The 20,000-nt window shown below is 39.5% G+C and overlaps 1 protein-coding gene across 1 annotated transcript in view; it reads right to left on the minus strand.

Moving 5' to 3' along the window:
• The window catches only part of LOC106870267 (solute carrier family 35 member F6-like), a 478,944-nt gene that overhangs the window by 41,297 nt on the left and 417,647 nt on the right, over window positions 1-20,000 (minus strand). Inside the window, exons 4-5 of the mRNA XM_052969764.2 lie at window positions 9,111-9,287; window positions 4,873-4,983 (exon numbers count right to left, since the gene is read on the minus strand). Of these exons, the coding sequence (XP_052825724.1) occupies window positions 4,873-4,983; window positions 9,111-9,287 (288 nt within the window). The remainder of the gene's footprint in view (window positions 1-4,872; window positions 4,984-9,110; window positions 9,288-20,000) is intronic.

Genomic DNA, 20,000 nt, shown 5'->3' on the forward strand with positions numbered 1-20,000 from the left:
CTTTGTAAGCCTAATACTTAGTCTATCGGTCTCTTTTGCCGAACCGCTAAGTGACGGCAACATAAGTACACCAGCATCGGTTGTCAAGCAATGCTGGGGACAAACACAGACACACAAACACACACATATATATATACATATATACGACGGGCTTCTTTCAGTTTCCATCTACCAAATCCACTCACAAAGCTTTGGTCGGCCCGAGGCTATAGTAGAAGATATTTGCCCAAGATGCCACGCAGTGGGACTGAACCCGGAACCATGTGGTTGGTAAGCAAGCTACTTACCACACAGCCACTCCTATGCCTATATATATATACATATATGTATATATAAATTATAATACAGGGTATCCAAGAGATACCGCTACACTGAAAAATAGCAGTCAAATCCTGACTCTAAACCACAATAAATGTCCACATAGTACAAAGAGCGAAGACGGAGACAAAATAAACCAGTAAAAATTTTTACTGGTTTATTTTGTCTTCGGCTTCGCTCCTTGTGCTATGTGAACATTTATTGTGGTTTAGAGTCAGGATTTGACTGCTATTTTTCAGCGTGGCGGTATCTCTTAGATACCCTGTATTATAATTTTAAATAATTATTACCTTTGATGGTTTTTATTCCCATGCTGGCCACTTGATAAAATCAATATTTTAAATATCGATCTTATCCTTATTTATATAAATATATATATATATATATATATATTTTAGTTTCAGTCCAAGGACCTCAGCCATGCTGGGGCACCACCGTTTACATTGCTTCACTTTCACTAAACCCCCTCAGATGTGTAACATTCAGTGGATGAAGGAGTTTGATGCTGTTACTCTCATTTGTGTTTCTTACCTTGAGGTTCATCCGGAACTCTTGAAGAAGGAGATCCAGTTTTGTTTGTGAAAAAGCTTACATCCACACCATGCAGGTCTCCCAGGCTTTGTGAGAGGATGTTGAAGAGCTGTGGGCCTTTGAAGCTCAAGCTGTAGCAGTATTTGGTTTTGTATCCTGATGGCAATGTTGATGCTTTTGGTATTATACAGTGCTGCCCCATCCTGCTGTTCATGTAACTGACAGTGCCAAAGTTTGGCACAGGCTTTTCCAGATGTATATTACTGCATATCTTTCCCGCCTTCACTCCAGGGAATAGAATCTTAACTCTTCCAGTCTCTCCCAGTGGCTGATATGTCACTTGTGTTGGTAGTGCTGGGCTTGGAATTTCCAGCATTAAACTGCATGTTATTTCCCTTAGCCCACCTGTATATTGCCCCCATCTCATGTTGTAGATGCACTGTACAGTTTATATATATATATATATATATATATATGGGAGAATATACAAATAATAACAACAGACGAGGACAGGTGGTGTAAATAACAAAAGTATATATTAGTATGACGCTCGGGAATACGGAAAGTCTTTGACGTTTCGAGCTACGCTCTTCAACAGAAAGAATACGGAGACAAGGAGAAAAACACGGAGGAAAAAAATTGAATAGTGTTCAGTCAACGGTCAATCATAATAATGGCCGATCATAACAATGACTGACCGGAAGTTAGAAATTCTTATTTCAGGAGAGCTAAGAAAGGGGGAGATAACAAACGGTGATCGGGAGCGAGGGGCTGTGTGTGGGAGGTAGAATGCTGGTGATCTTGACGTATGTAGTGTGAAAATGGGGAAGGGAGAAAGGGAGAAAGTAGTTGGTCAGTTGTAGTGTGTGCATGGTGTGATGCGAGGGTATTGGTGTGGTGTGCGTGGTGTGATGCGAGGGTATTGGTGTGGTGTGATGTGAGGGTGTTGGGAGGTGGGGAAGGCATGGGTGGAGGGTGGGGTAGAGGTAGGGGTCTGTGGGTAGGGTGGGGTATGTGGGTAGGGGTGGGTGGTGGGTGTAAGGAATTGGATGGGGTGGAGTGGGAAGGTAGAGTAGGAGTGTGTTGGGGTGTGGTGGGATGAGCTTATGAGGGGGTGTTGACGAGGAGGGAGAAGGGGAAGGTGGATGTAAGAGAGGGGGAAGATGGGTATGGGAGGGGAGAGGAAGAGAGGAGAGAGGGTGGGTATAAGAGAGGGAAGGTGGATTGAGAGAGAGGGAAGGTGGGTATGGGGGGGAGAAAGAGAGGAAGAGAAAGAGAGTGAGAGAGAGGGAAGAGGGGTATGGGGGGAGAAAGAGAGTGAGAGAGAGGGGAAGAGAGTGAGAGAGTAAGGGTGAGAGAGTAAGAGTGTAGAGAGTAAGAGTGAGAGAGGGGGGGAGTACGAGAGAAGAGAGTGAGAGAGAGTAAGAGAGAGGAGAGAAAGAGTAGGGGTGAAGAGAAGTGGGAGTGGAGAGAAGTATGAAGAGAGGTGAAGAGACGTACAAAGAAGTAGGAGTCGGAGCAGGAGGTGGGGGAGGGGAGAGATGGGTGGTAGGAGGGAGGGTGGGGGAGAGAGACAGGAGGAGGGGGTTAGATGAAGACTGGAGGGGAGTTGAGCCCATGTGGTGCAAAGGAGCGAAGATAGAAGATTAATCCCTGTTCACGGCGCAAACGGGAGTCCGGATGGCCCCTGTGCATGGACAATCCAAACACAGACAGGTGTTGCCGCAAGGAGTGGCCGGCAGAACGGAAGTGGCGTGACACCGGGGTGTCATTGCCGACGTTGATATCTCGGAGGTGTTCCGCGAATCGGTCGGCCAGGCGGCGCCCCGTTTGTCCGATGTACAGGGATTGGCAGAGAGAGCAGGAGAGGCAATATATGATGTTGGTAGACGTGCAGGTGAAGGAGTCGGTGATGCGATAGGGTCGGTGATGGGTGCTGGTGAGGAGGGTGGTGTTGGAGAGGTAAGGGCAAGTGCGGCAGCGTGGGCGGGAGCAGGGGAACGAGCCAGGTTGGGAGGTTGGGTTGGGGAAGAAGCTGTGGACCAAGAGGTCCCGTAGGTTGTGGGCTCGTTTGAAGGAGGGGAGGGGTCGATTAAGGAAGATGTGGGAGGTGGAGGGGTCGGACTGGAGGCGCCGAAAAGCTCGGAGAATGGAGCGTTGGAGGGGTAGGGTGGTGGGATGGTAGGTGAGGGGAAACGGCAGGGCGGGTTCGGGGGGAGAGAGCAGATGCACGGTCCACAGAACGTGCTCTGGCAAGGGCGGTGTGGATGGTGGTGGGTGGATATCCACGCAGGCTAAAGTGGTGAGCCATGAGTTGAGACTGAGTCTCAAAGTCATGGCTGTCGCAAACTGGTGGTGGTGGAGATGATGATGGTAAGGATGATGGTGATGATGATGAAGACGATGGTAATGATGATGATGATGGTGGTGGCAGTGGTGATGGTGATGTTGAAGATGAAGCTGATGAAGATGATTATGACGAGGATGATGTTGATGGTGGTGGCAGTGGTGGTGGTGATGATGATGATGTAAGTGAGAGAGAAATGCATGCTATCAAAGTGACACTGGGATACAAATACAAAAATCCCAATATATCTGTCACAATTACTCGTTTGATAAGGGTACACCAGGTACATGCATCACACCCATGTATGCGCAATATGGTGATCTAATCATCGTTACTAAAACACCACTATTATTACTACAGCCACTACCACCACCATCGCCACTGGAAAATTTTGAAAAAGAAAAAGAAGAGAAAAGCAATAAGATAAAAAAGAAAACACAGGTGACAAATAGAAAGGTAGCATCAAAGAAAGAGAAATAGAGAGAGAGAGAAAGAAAGACAGACAGAAAAAGAGAAAGAGAAAGACAGAGAAAGGGAGTGAGAGAGAGAGGCAAAGTGGAGGAGAAGGATACATTGAGATGGCTAAAAACAGAGAGAGAGAGAGAAATGGAGACATAAGGGAAAGAGTCTGGGCTGCTAAAATCTACAAGTTTTTTTTCATTCCTTTCTTTTTTTTCATTTTCCGTCTTTTCATTCTCTCTCTGTTTATTTCTTCTAAATTTCTTTCTGTTGAACAGCATAGGCTCGAAACGTAAGACTTTTTCATTTTTCCCAAGCGCCAAACTAATACACCTGCTTGTTCTTCATACACCTGTCTTCATCTTTAGTTTTTCTATAAAACTATATACATATAAAGTAGTTGTATACTGCCAACTTAACGTGACAGTCCCAATAGTAAATAAAAAATTTAAAAAAAGAAATATATATATATATATATATATATATATATATATAGGTCAGGGAATCGTCAATTAGTAATAAAATTAATGATTAACAATTTTGCCAAGTAGAGAAAAAATTTGTCGTTTGGAATCAGTAGTTCTTTGACTGCTATTTCTGAATTCTCAGTATGTTGGAGAAGCAGCTCCTGCTAATCCCTGTATATTTATGATTATATATATATATATATATATATATATATATATATATATATATATATAGAGAGAGAGAGAGAGAGAGAGAGAGAGAGATGCAAAAAGGAAAAGAGAAGTACATATTGAGATGGAGAGAAACATAGAGAAATGAAGACATAGGGAGAGAGTAAAAAAGCAGAGATGGAGGAAGAAAGGTAGATAGTTGGATAGAGAGAAAGAGAGACGGAGAGAGAGAAAGAAAGAAGCAGAGAGGGGGAAGAAACATAGAGAGAAATGCAGAGAGGAGGAGAAGGATAGATAGAGAGTAAGGGAGACAAGGAAGGGATACAAATGAGGTGTGAGGAGGAGGAGCAAAGAAACCAGGTGGAATAGAGAACGATGTTAAAAATGAAAGTAAAAGACAGATAAACAGAGAGAGAGAGGGGGGAGAAGTGGTGGTAAGAGTAGGATTAAATCAAAGACAACACACCGAAAAAATGTTAAAATGAAAGAGGAGAGTAAGAGATAGTACAGAAGAGAAACAGTAAGAGAGAGAAAGAGGGAGAGGAGAGAGGATGATAGATAGATATGCTTAGTGTTTACCTTCCCAGCCAATAACTGCAAGAGGGAGAATGTTGCACCTTTGGATCCAATACTGCTCATAAACCACTAAAATGGCAGCTAACATTTGTGACATGGCAATAAATAGTTCTCCTGTAAATAGAAACAACATGAAAGAAAAGTCAAGAATTTTTATTATAATTATTGATTTCTATAATGTTGGCAACATGGCTACAAATCTAGAAAGAGAGAGAGAGAGAGGATAGTCCATTAAATTTACTCATATATTTGTTGGATATTTTATTTTATCAATTCTGGGAGGTAAAATTGACCTCAGCTGGATTTGATCTCAGAATGTAAAAGGCCATAACTAAATCTCACAAGGCATTTTGTGTGTCACTCTATTGATTCTGCTCTATAAAATTAACACTATAAAATTTACAAAGAATGGTTTGTTGGGTCTGTCTGTGTAAGATTTCTAGAAAATGTCTTTCTATCTTTCATTTGTTTCAGTCATTGGACAGCAGCTATGCTGGGGCTTTACCTTGAAGGGTTTTCACAAACAAATCAACCCCAGAACTTATTTTCAAAGTCTGGTATTCGTTGTATTGGTCCTTTTGCCAGTCAGTTAGTTTATGGGGATGTAAACAAACCAACACCAGTTATCAAGTAGGCAGAGGTAATAAACACACATATATATAAGAAAATAGATTACAAAGGAATAACTAATTATCTTGTGAACTCCATTAGCTTACAGCTGTTTCCACTATAAGAAAAATAGCATTTAGGCATAGGATCACTGGATTTATCTTGTGTTCAGTAACTGGACTGTGGCTATACTGGAGCCCACTCTAATGGATTTCATTGGAAAAAATCAACCCCAGTACTTATTTTAAAAAGTCTGATACTTATTCTATCAGTTTCTTTCACTGGACTGCTATGTTACAGGATGTAAACAAACCAAAACTTACGTTATTTTCATCTATCAAATTCATGCACAAGGCATTGGTTGACCTGAGTTACAGTAAAAACATTTGCCTAAAGTGCCACACAATGGAACTGAACCTAAAAGCCACATGGTTGTAAAATAAGCTTCTTAACCACACAGCCATACCTGCACCTTATGCAATCAGAGGAAGAATTATAAATCATCAAACAATGTCATATATAAAGAGAAACATCAATAAGTCTTTGAATGACATACTGTTATATTGGGTCTTGACAGAACTGGTTTCAAATCTTGGCACAAAGTCAGCAATTTTGGTAGAAAGGGCTAGTCAATTACACAGACACCAGTGTCTAACTGGTCCTTATTTTATTGGCCCCTGAAAGGATGAAAGGCAAAGCCAATCTTGGTAAAGCACCACTAAGCATTTTCCTTGGAATACTCTTTTATTCTTTTACTTGTTTCAGTCATTTGACTGCAGCCATGCTGGAGCACCGCCTTTAGTTGAGCAAATCGACCCCAGGACTTATTCTTTGTAAGCCTAGTACTTATTCTATCAGTCTCTTTTGCCGAATCGCTAAGTTACGGGGACGTAAACACACCAGCATCGGTTGTCAAGCGATGTTGGGGGGACAAACACAGACACACATATATATATATATACATACATATACATATATACGATGGGCTTCTTTCAGTTTCCGTCTACCAAATCCATTCACAAGGCTTTGGTCAGCCCGAGGCTATAGTAGAAGACACTTGCCGAAGGTGCCACGCAGTGGGACTGAACCCAGAGCTATGTGGTTGGTAGGCAAGCTACTTACCACACAGCCACTGCAATGCCTATAGAATGTTAGTGACTCTGCCAGCTCATCACTGTCTTGATAATATTATAATATCTTGAGCAAAGCTTGCACTTAGACACCTATACACACAACATGCATGTATACCACAGCATGCATAGATTAGCATTTGGTCCCTAGAGCTATGGGTCCCCCCAGGTAAATGCCAAGTGTGCTCATACCTTAAGACATTTCTGAGTTACTTAAATGCTAACAAATAAATGCTGTCACACGAAACACAGATTTCATCATCATCGTTTAACGTCCGCTTTCCATGCTAGCATGGGTTGGACGATTTGACTGAGGACTGGTGAAACCGGATGGCAACACCAGGCTCCAATCTAATTTGGCAGAGTTTCTACAGCTGGATGCCCTTCCTAACGCCAACCACTCAGAGAGTGTAGTCAACTCCTGGTCAAATAAAACCAATGTCCAGTTTTGAATTTTTGTTAAGAGCTGTTTCATTTAACTTATACAATCAATAACTCTGAGAATGGCAGGAATATTACAAAATCAATTTTTCTCTTCTTCAAAAGATGCTGCTTTCTCTCTCTTTCTCTCTCCCTCTCTCTCTCTCTGCTCTGAAGAAGCCAAGAAAAGAGCTTTTCATCATTGAACTGTGAGTATAACAAGAAAGAAGAAAGAGAGAATAGGAAGAAGAAATTAACATTGTGGTCTGCATGTATTTCCCATGTGATGTTGTGGTGTTTATGCCTAACCAGTTGTAAATTGTGATTGCTATATGATTTCTCAATGACACAATCAACATAAGTAAATAGACACAAATAGAAATTGAAACCTGGCTGTCAACTTAACACATTGTTGTTAAGAATTCTTTTTGGACTATAGCAGACTTAGCATCTAGAACAGAATATATTGTTATTATGGTAGTCCTGAGTTCACATCCCAATGATGACCATCTTTGAATTCTATTCCCCAGGTGGGGTGAGGGGTCAATAATGTTATATAGTGTAATTTGAATTATATCCAAATTGGTAAAAAAATTGGCCTTACACCAATTATTAAAGAGCATGAAAAATTAAATGCCTTTGCATTTTACATCCTGAATTCAAATTCCACTGGGGAATATCAGCTTTCTGGGTCAATAAAATAAAATACCAGTCAAGTACTTAGACATGTTGGCATTAACTAAATTTCTCTGCAAAATACCATGATATCCTTGGAAACAGAATGACACATTTGATAATGTTGGAATGTGTTTGAGCATAAGTCTGCTCTGTCAAGGCTAACTTTGGGATAAACATTAATAACAATAGCAATAAAAAAAAAGCAAGAACAACAGCAGAAAATTCATTCATGATTGCAGTAGTACAATAAAAAGAAAATAAAGAATTTTGGCAAAAACATAAAATGCCAAAATTTCAAAAAGAAACAGCAAAGCAAATTGAATCGACCACAATATAATAAATGCAGTTATTTTATTGAGTAAACTGCAGAAGAATAAAAGAGAAGGTTTACTACGATTGCGTCTGCACTCGGAACTTAAAGCTATAAAGCTAAAAACACAGTGAGGAATTAGAGACCAATTCCTTTACACATGGCTTTGTTGTTAAGAAACTCATTTTGCAACCAAATGGATTCAGGTTCAGTACTACTACAAGGTACCTTGGGCAGGTGTCTTCTACTATAGCACCAGACTGACCAATGCCTTGTGAGTGAATTTGGTAGGCAGAAACTGTATGTTTGGTAGGCAGAAACGTTACCCCACTGGGTGAAATGATTAGCAGTATTTCGTCTGCCGTTACGTTCTGAGTTCAAATTCCACTGAGGTCGACTTTGCCTTTCATACTTTTGGGGTCGATAAATTAAGTACCAGTTACGCACTGGGGTCGATATAATCGACTTAATCCCTTTGTCTGTCCTTGTTTGTCCCCTCTATGTTTAGCCCCTTGTGGGCAATAAAGAAATAAGAAACTGTATGGAAACTATACAAGGCGGCAAGTTGGCAGAAACGTTACCCCACTGGGCGAAATGCTTAGCAGTATTTTGTCTGTCTTTACATTCTGAGTTCAAATTCCGCCAAGGTCGACTTTGCTTTTCATCCTTTCGGGGTTGATTAAGTAAGTACCAGTTACGCACTGGGCTCGATATAATTGACATAATCCCTTTGCCTGTCCTTGTTTGTCCCCTCTATGTTTAGCCCCTTGTGGGCAATAAAGAAATAAGAAACTGTATGGAAGCCTATCTTGTGTGTGTGCATGTGTGTGTATGTGCATGTGTGTGTGTGTGTGTGTGTGTGTTTGTCTCTTGATCACTGCCCCTTGACAACCAGCGTTGATTTGTTTATGTCACTGTGGCTTAACAATTTGGCAAAAGAAACCAATTGGATAAGTATCTGACATAAAAATAAAAATAAATACTGGGGTCAATTAGTTCAACTAAAACCCTTCAAGGATGTGCCCCAGCATGACCACAGTCCAGCGACTGAAGCAAGTAAAAAATAAACAATAACCAAAGATGTGTCAACCTACCTGCAATGACAGAGTATTTTTGTATTTTGTCTCCATCCTCAATTCTGTTGTAAAGATTTGGTAATCCAACTATTACAAGACCGATGACAATGAAGAATATTCCCAACCACTTCTGCTTTGACAGGGAAAGGCCAAAGAATGCAACAGACAGCAGTGAGACAAAGATCAGCATCACACCTAGGACAAGTAAAGAGAATTAAATGATGTAATATTCATATATACATTCATGTATTTGTTTTGCTAGATTCTTATGAAATTACGTGTTAAAACAGACAATGTTATATTTAGGGATGGTCGTCTTTTATCAACATACAAATGCACCATTTATTTGATCGTCACTTTATTATTATTATTATTATTATTATTATTATTATTATTATTATTATTATTGTTGTTGTTATTATCATTATTAGTTTATTTGTAAGGCAGCGAGCTGACAGAAATTGTTAGCATGCTGGTCAAAATGCTTAGCGATATTTCACTCATCACTACGTTCTGAGTTCAAATTCTGCCAAGGTTGACTTTGCCTTTCATCCTTTCGGAGTCAATGAAATAAGTAACAGTTGAGCACGGGGGGGGGGGGGTCGATGTAATCGACTAGACTCCCTCTCCCTCAAATTCCAGGCCTCATGCCTATAGTAGAGAGGATTATTACTATTATTATTATTGTTGTTGTTGTTATTATTATTATTATTATTATTATTATTATTATTATTATTATTATTATTATTTTCTCTTTATCACAGGTTTTGTTGGAGCTCCTGGAATCTTGCATGCATAGCGGGATTACTACCTCCAGCCTACGGTACCATGCTATTCGTTCTTTTCCGTTATCTGATACTATCAAGGATTGGTATCTAATCCTTACTGTTTATGGTTAGTTTACCAGGCCATAATAGAGAAATTTAAGACTAGCTACTTGTAGGAACTCCAATTTGGTGATGATTTAATCCTCATAGCTGAGAAGGAGAGTCTTTAGAGACAGCTGTATGAAACCTAATTCGTTTCTACCTTGATTATAAATTTACCTTTAGTACTTATAATAATTTGTTCAGTTGGTTGTGTTAATAAATGTCTATGAGTCACTTCTCCAAAACCAGAGGTCTTTAGGCAAAGAAGGTGATCAGCTAACACAAACTTAGCAAATACAATCTGCTGGTGGAATTGTAAAATTATACATGACTTCACTCAAGTTCAACATGTAACTCTTCAACGGTATTGTGATCCGAATTCCAGGAATGGAACATTGTTCCTTTGTTAGGAACCAACTCCTTTATAAGAAGAATTCAAATAATTAAAAAAAAAAATTACTTATAATGCATGTATATGTGTGTGTGTAATAATAATAAAAAGAGTATTAAAAACCCCAAAGAATAAAAATTTACATCAAATAAAAAAGGGAAAAGCCAAAAGAATTTTGTTTAAAAAAAAAAATGTATCTTCATTGTCACAGATTCTATAAGAATGAATTATAAAGAGAAATTTTCATGAAGAAACATTAAATTCGGCAGTTTGTTTCAATCATGCAGTACTTACATGACATAAAAAATTGGCCAAAAAACTTGGTTGTATATGGAAACAAGCTTTTATAAGATTGAATCATTCACATTAAAATGTTAAAATGTACCACAAATCTGCCAGTTATCTTCCAGCAATATATGTGCATATTGTAAGTTTGTATGCATTTATGTATGTATTTTTGTATGTATGTATGTATGTATGTATGTATGTATGTGTGTGTATGTATGTTTGTATGTGTATGTGTGCATGTACGTTTGTATGTATGCATACATGTGTGTATGTACGTAAGTTTGTATATATGTATGCATGTATGTGTGTAAGTATGTAAGTGTATATACATGTATGTGTGTATATGTGTATGTATGTTTGCCTGTATGTATGTATGTGTGTGTGTATGCATGTATTATGTATGCATGCATGTATGTATGTGTGTATCTATGTATGCATGCGTGTATGTATGAGTATGTATGTATGTAAGTTTGTATGTATGCGTGTGTATGCATATTTTAATTTTGTATGCATTGATGTATGCATATGTATACATATTATAAGATTGTATGCATGTATGTATATGTGCCACTGGCATGAAGGCCAGTCAGGCGGTACTGGCAACGACCACACTCAAATGGTGCTTTTTACATGCCACCGGTATGGGAGCCAATGAGACGGCACTGGCAACGACCACACCTGAATGGTGTTTTTTATGTGGGAGCCAGTCAGGCATCATTAGCAATGACCACACTCAAATGGTGCTTTTTACATGCCACAAGCATGGGAGCCAGTTAAGTGGTACTGGCATCGGCCATGAGAATGATTTCACTTGACTCAACAGGTCTTCTCAAGAACAGTTTATTGCCCAATGATTGAAGGGTACTCTTAAATAGGCCGGTTATGCTATACATGTATATAAGCCTATACATGCATACATACATAAACGCATATACTATAAGGCACAGTATGACATATACATATCCAGGAATATGTGAATGTTTGGTAAGAAATTTGCTTCACAACTGGATGGTTTCAAGTTCAGTCCCACTGCATGACCCTTTGGGTAAGTGTCATCTGCTGTAACCCAAGCCTTGGGAGTGGATTTGGTAAATGGAATCTGATAGAAGTTCAATGTGTGTGTGTGTGTGTGTGTGTGTGTGTGTGTGTGTGTGTGTGTATGTGTGTATGTGTGTATGTGCATGTGTGGGTGAGTGAGTATGTGGTGTGTGTGTGTGTGTGTCGGTGTGTCTGTGTCTGTATGTGTTACTGTCACATTGCCTTGACACTGTGTGATAGCTGTGTAAACAAATGCAAGCAATATCATACAAGAGGTGTCCTTTATTTACAGTCTTCTGTGAAAACAAAACCATATCTGGTCACGAGGAAATATTACCATACTTGGAGACAAGAGATGGTTGATAATATGACGGCGGTGAGCTGGCAGAAACGTTAGCACACCGGTCGAGACGCATAGCTGTATTTTATCAGTCATTCTAAGTTCAAACTCTGCCGAGGTCAACTTTGCCTTTCATCCCTTTGGGAGTCGATGAAATAAGTACCAGTTGAGTACTGGGGTTAATGTAATTGACTTAGCAGCCCTTCCCTCAAAATTGATGGCGTTGTTCCAAAGTGCGAAACCAATATGAAGGGCATCAACCTACAAAAGTCTGCCTCAACAAATTGGAAAAACTTTTTACTAAAATGTATAAACACACACACACACACACAAAAATCAACTTAGGCAATAAACATCCATATTCACACAAACACACACACACACACATAAATTTAAACAATAGAAATCCATATTTATAATATTATTTCCTATCTTTTATCTTTATTTTTATCTTACTTTTATTCTTATTTAAATTCTTACTTTATTCTATTTTTATCTTTATTTATTTATATTTATTATTGTTTTTATTATTTTTTATATACTCTTATTTTTATCTTACCCAAATATATTTAATAATGCCCATGCATTATGCCCTACTACCTTTACACAGCAGATACCGACTGCTCATGCACATCTCCTTGTTCAACAGTCCCCATGTCATTTTCCCTTCCACATCAGCTATCTCTGACGAGCGTATATTTTAAAATTGGTTTGTTGCCTAACACTCCATTATATAATTTTATGCGAAACTGATTGGCAAGACCATTCATTATAAAGTTCAGGCCAATATGTATATGTATATATATATATATATATATATATATATATATATATATATATATATATCACCTAACTGTCTGGATGTTTTGCGTTTTTGTCCCATTTTTGTATTTTTTATATATAAAAATATAGCGGCGTACGTACACTTTGGTCTCTTATATATATATATATATATATATATATATATATATATATATATATATATATTAATATCATCATAATCTCCATTATTGTCTGACATCTCCTTTTCCATACTGTTATGGGTTAAATGATTGAACAAGAAGCAATGAGCCAGATGATTGCACCAAGCCCCAATGGCATGGATCTTACAGCTTGATACCCTTCCTAATGCCAACTATTCTACAGCATGTACTAGGTGTGTTTTTGTTTCTTGTGGCCTCTTTCAGTTTCTCACTACCAAATTCACTCACAAGCCTTTGGCTTGCTGAGGGCTATAGTAGAAGACACTTGCGAAAGATGTTGTACAGTCAGACTGAATAAACTAGTTTAAAAAGACATCGTCGTCGTCATCATTTAACATCCATTTTCTATGCTGGCAGGGGAAGGACTCTTTGACCAGAGCTGGCAAGCATGAAAGCTGCACTAGGTTCCGGTCTAATTTGGCTTGATTTCTACGGCTGGATGCTCTTCCAAGCGCTAACCACTTTACAGAGGGCATTTTATTCGTTGCATGGGTGCAGTTATGCAGCAGAGGTATGGGAGCATTTTTATGTGGTGTCAGCATGTTGTTCTCATGATAGCCCAGTCGGTAGAGCAAACTGTAGTAATGTAATATACAATTTTGAATACATACATACATACATACATACACAGATGCACAAAGCAGATGTGACAGCCAGATAGATAAATGGAAGAAACAGAAAAAAAAAAAATAGACATGTAGTTTTTGCATGGGTGCATCTATTTGTATATGTAAGTATGGGTTTCTGTGTGATTTACTAAAAACATGGCTGTGCTAATTCTTTTTTTATTTTACTTCTTTTTTTTATTAAGGATCTTTTGTATTTCATTATTATCCATATTAGTCACTGCTTGTTTACAACAATGGACCAATTGCAAGTGATTACATTACACCACATTACACCGCACAAAACAAAAGTCTGGAAAACATTAGTGAATAATACCAACGCCATCAGATGCAGAATTTCCCCACACACACAAAATAATAATAATAATAATAATAATAATAATAATAATAATAATAATAATGATAATAATGATTGTGGATTGATCATGAAAGCTATATTAATAAGAAAGTACAATGCAAAAATTAACACACAGATAGAGCTCTCTTGCAACAAAGACCATTTCCTGATTGCTAAAAGAGGCCTGGAATTAACAGTGGAAAATTAAAATGTGACAATGCTATCAACATCATTAATACACTGCAATGCCGTAATTACTGCTTTGTATAAAATGATAATACTGTGTGATATCAATAACCACTTAATTAAGAATGAACTAATGAGGAAGGGAAGCTTCTGTGTGGCCATGGAGCATGCTAGAAATTGAAACCTATCCTTCCTTCGTATCACACTTTTATTGGTTTGAATAAAATATGAAAAAAAAAAAAAAGGATATGATGAATTTTGCAACTTTATTTCTTTAATTTCTTTTGCTTATTTCAGTTGTTTGACTGCAGTCATGCTGGAGCACCACCTGAAAGGGTTTTAGTTGAAGAAAGCAACCCCAGGACTTATTCTTTGTAAGCCTAGTACTTATTCTATCAGTCTCTTTTGTCGAACTGCTTACAGGGATATAAACACGCCAGCATATAAACACAGGGATATAAACACACCAGCATTGGTTGTTAAGCGATGGTAGGGGGAAAACACACACATACACACACACACACACACACACATATTAGGAAGCGCCACAGAATACAGCATCAAGTGGAAGATCATAGAAATATGCAAGCCATACTTCAGCAGTAGCAGGAAGTGCAGATTATGACTAGCCAAGAAGAGGGCGATCTTAAAAGGTACCCAACACCCAGATATTTACTTCAGTAACGGGAGTAATGTATTTAATCCTTGTCCACATGAAAGAAAATACATTCTGTCATACCTGAGTGACCCACCATGAATTCAACCTCGGGTCCCCTGTCTCGTCCTTCCACAATTGACCTTCCACCAAGGACCTCGAGGCTGGCATAAAGAGGTTGACCAAGAGACACACCAAAATCCCCATGTACACAAATACACACAAACACCCATAAGACAGACACCCCACAGATAACCCCTACCCCCAGCACACACACTCTCACGAAACTTCTACGGCCATGCTCAAAATGATGTATTTTACGTGCTACCTGCACAGGAGCCAGTCCAGCAGCACTGGCAACGACCTCGCTCAAATGTTTTTTTTCACATGCCAGTAAGGTGACACTGGTAACGATCACACTCAAATGGTGCTATTTACATGCCACTGGCATGGTAGCCAGACAGCTGCTCTGGCAATGATCACACAATGGTGCTCTTAGCGCTCCACTGGTACAGGTGCCATCACGATTTCGATTTCACTTGCTCCAACAGATTTCGCAAGCCGAGTTTAGTGTCTACACATACATAAGTACACATGATTTTTTAAAATTATAATTAATATAATTAAAGATGCATCTCTGTGGTTAAATAAATTTGGAAAGTTTTGGTCATTTTGGCCACAGCTCTTGATTTTTGTCTGAGTATTTGTCCATCAAACAGCACAAAAATATTTTTCTTCTTTCTTCTCCTTTACTTGGCAAAACTCAGGAAATTCTTTCTAAACAAGCCAAGAAATCTAAATTTGGACCATTTTTTGATAAATCTGATAATGGAAGAAAGCGCTAAAAATGTAAATAAGATATAAATAAATAAAAAAAATATACATAATCATCCAGCATTCTAAATATTCTAAATATACAATATCTGTACATCACTTCAAAAACTCTCTCTGCCTCTCTTCATATATATATATATATATATATATATATATATATATATATATATATATATACATATATATATATATATATCAATATATGTAGATGGCCCTGCTCAGTATGTAGAAAAGGAGTAGGTAGTAACTCTATAAGATGTACCCGGTGCAAGCTATGGACACATAAGAGGTGCAGCAACATCAAAGGCAGGTTAACTAGCAAGTTAGTTTTTGTTTGTGGCAGATGTTCAGGTGCAATAAAGACTGCAAACAAACAGGAAACAACTTCTATCTCATTCCAGGGTGAAAAACTAGAGGTAGTCGATAGCTTCCGCTATCTGGGCGACCAAGTTAGTAGTGGGGGTGGGTGCGCTGAAAGTGTAGCTGCTAGAATAAGAATAGCCTGGGCAAAGTTTAGAGAGCTCTTACCCCTGCTGGCGACAAAGGGACTCTCACTCAGAGTAAAAGGCAGACTGTATGACGCATGCGTACGAACAACCATGCTACATGGCAGTGAAACATGGGCTGTAACTGCTGAGGACATACGTAAGCTCGCAAGGAATGAAGCCAGTATGCTCCGTTGGATGTGTAATGTCAATGTGAATACCCGTCAGAGTGTAAGTATCTTGAGAGAAAAGCTGAACATTAGAAGCATCAGTTGTGGCGTGCAAGAGAGACGATTGCGCTGGTATGGACATGTGGTGAGAATGGAGGAGGATAGCTGCGTGAAAAAGTGCCACACCCTAACAGTTGAGGGAACCCGTGGAAGAGGTAGGCCCAGGAAGACCTGGGCTGAGGTGGTGAGGCAAGACCTTCGTACATTGGGCCTCACCGAGGCGATGACTACGGACCGAGACCTTTGGAAATGGGCTGTGCGTGAGAAGACCCGGCAAGCCAAGTAAGATCGTTGCCAGTGCCCCGGGACTGGTTCTTGTGCGGGTGGCACATGAGATGCACCATTTTGAGCGTGGCCATTGCCAGTACCGCCTGACTGGCTCCTGTAGGATTTTCGAGCGAGATCGTTGCCAGTGCCCCTGGACTGGCTTGTGCGGGTGGCACATAAAAGACACCATTTCGAGCGTGGCCGTTTTCGTGCGGGTGACACGTAAAAGCACCCACTACACTCTCTGAGTGGTTGGCGTTAGGAAGGGCATCCAGCTGTAGAAACTCTGCCAAATCAGACTGGAGCCTGGTGTTGCCATCCGGTTTCACCAGTCCTCAGTCAAATCGTCCAACCCATGCTAGCATGGAAAGCGGACGTTAAACGATGATGATGATGATGATGATATATATATATATATCAATATATATATATATATATATATATATCAATATATATATATATATATATGTATATATATATATATATATATATGTATGTATGTATGTATGTATGTATGTATATATATATAGATATAAATATATCGCACTCTGTTGGTTATGATGATGAAAGTTCCAATTGATCCAATCAGCAGAACAGCTTGCTCCTGAAATTAACATGCAAGTGGTTGAGTGGCTGAGCCCTCCACAGACACATGTATCCTTAACCCTTATTTTTTAGGGAGACTCAGTGTAACACAGAATGTGACAAGGCTGGCCCTTTGAAATACAGACCCAAACTCATTTTTGCCAGCTGAGTGGACAGGAGCGATGTGAAATAAAGTGTCTTGCTCAAGGACACGATGCATCACCAGGAACTGAACTCACGACTTTACGATTTTGAGCCGAATACTCTAATCACTGAACCACATACATGTGCATGTGTGCATGTGTGTGTGTGTGTGTGTGTGTTCAATAGTGAAAGGCATGATATGTTAAGGTAGGAGTGTATTGTTCTTAGCTGTGTAGCAGAGGTTGAAATTTCTATTGAGAATACACTACTTTTGTTGCATGGATGGATATTGTTATTGAAATACATTATTTTTGTTCTAATTAATCATAAAAATAATGAAGAATTTTCTGAAATAATTGTCATTATCAAGATGGCGTTTGGAACAGAAATTAACATGAAATCTTAATAGGTTTTAATGAAGATCACTTTCGAACAAGAAGTTTCTATTAAAGAAGCAAGGCTGGACTCAGGTGTGTTGCAATCAAAAGAGTTACATAGAATGAGTCAGGACCAAATACCACAAGGGAATTTTACCTCTTCTTCTATCTACCACCTGCATTATCGTTGTAAATAATGCTAGGGCGTAGGAATGGCTGTGTGGTAAGTAGCTTGCTTACTAACCACATGATTCCGGGTTCAGTCACACTGCATGGCACCTTGGGCAAGTGTCTTCTACTATAGCCTTAGAGTGACCAAATCCTTGTGAGTGGATTTGGTAGATGGAAACTGAAAGAAGCCCGTCATATATATGTATATATATATATATATATATGTGTGTGTGTGGGTGTTTGTTTGTCTGTGTTTGTCCCCCCCCCCCACCAACATCACTTGCCAACCGATGCTGGTGTGTTTACGTCCCCCGTAACTTAGCAGTTCGGCAAAAAGAGACCGATAGAATAAGCGCTAGGCTTACAAAGAATAAGTCCTGGAGTCGATTTGCTCGACTAAAAAGGCAGTGCTCCAGCATGGCCACAGTCAAATGACTGAGACAAGTAAAAGAGTAAAAGAGAATAATTTACATAAATACGTACCAACACAGATGCACACACACACGATTATATGCATATATATATATATATATATATATATATATATATATATATATATATATATATATATGTATATATATATATATATAGGCGCAGGAGTGGCTGTGTGGTAAGTAGCTTGCTTACCAACCACATGGTTCTGGGTTCAGTCCCACTGCGTGGCACCTTGGGCAAGTGTCTTCTACTATAGCCTCGGGCCGACCAAAGCCTTGTGAGTGGATTTGGTAGATGGAAACTGGAAGAAGTCCGTCGTATATATGTATATATATGTATGTGTTTGTGTGTCTGTGTTTGTCCCCCCCACCCAGCATCGCTTGACAACCGATGCTGGTGTGATCATGTCCCCGTAACTTAGCGGTTCGGCAAAAAGTGACCCGATAGAATAAGTACTAGGCTTACAAAGAATAAGTCCTGGGGTTGATTTGATTCGACTAAAGGCGGTGCTCCAGCATGGCCACAGTCAAATGACTGAAACAAGTAAAAGAGTAAAAGAGTAAAAGAATATATATATATATATAGTGAGAATTTATGAAAAACAAAAGACGAAGATGGGTGTGTAAACAACAAATAGATGTATTAGTTTAACGCTCAGGAAGTGAGAAAGACTTTTATGCTCTTCGACAGAAAGGACCACAGAAATAAAAAGGGAGAGAAAATAGAAAAAGTTTAGTGGCTAGCGATCTATCCTGGTCTGGTATGCTGGAGCCTGGTGCAGCCTTCCAGCATGCCAGACCAGTCAAGCCATCCAACTCATGCCAACATGGACAGATCAAATTCACAAGTTTGATGACTGGCACCTGTGCCAGTGGAGCACTAAGAGCACCATCCGAGCATGATTACTGCCAGAGCAGCTGACTGGCTTCTGTGCCGGTGGCATGTAAAAAGCACCATTTGAGAGTGATCATTACCAGTGTCACCTTATTGGCACTTGTGACAGTGGCACGTGAAAAAACATTCGAGCGAGGTCGTTGCCAGTGCTGCTGGACTGACTCCTGTGCAGGTGGCACATAAAAACACCACTTGAGCATGGTCGCTGCCAATACCGACTGACTGGCCCTCGTGCTGGTGGCATGTAAAAGCACCCACTACACTCTCGGAGTGGTTGGTGTTAGGAAGGGTGTCTTGCTGTAGAAACTCTGCCAGATCATATTGGAGCCTGGCGCAGTCATCTGGTTCGCCAGTCCTTAGTCAAATCGTCCAACCCATGGAAAGTGGACGTTAAATGATGATGATGATGATGATGATAAAACATCATTGCTATTACCACCACTGCCACCACTACTACCATCAGCATCACTTATAAATGGCAAACAACAGCAACAACACTACCGCTATGAATAAAAGAAAAACTAATGAAAACCATTGACAAAAAAACAAAAGAAAAACTCCAGCAAAATTTACATACATATCAGTAGCAATAACAAAAACAACAGCAACTATCACCACCACTACCACCACCACCATCACTTTCACTATCACAACACCAACACAATCACCACTACCTCCAGAAATACCACCACCTCCAGCATCACCACAAACGCAACCACTACCACTATAATCACCTCACCACCACCGCAACCACTACCACCACAAACACCACC

Source organism: Octopus bimaculoides, chromosome 7 (genome assembly GCF_046866305.1).
Source record: "Octopus bimaculoides isolate indiv1 chromosome 7, ASM4686630v1, whole genome shotgun sequence".
In the NCBI taxonomy this organism is placed as follows: domain Eukaryota; kingdom Metazoa; phylum Mollusca; class Cephalopoda; order Octopoda; family Octopodidae; genus Octopus; species Octopus bimaculoides.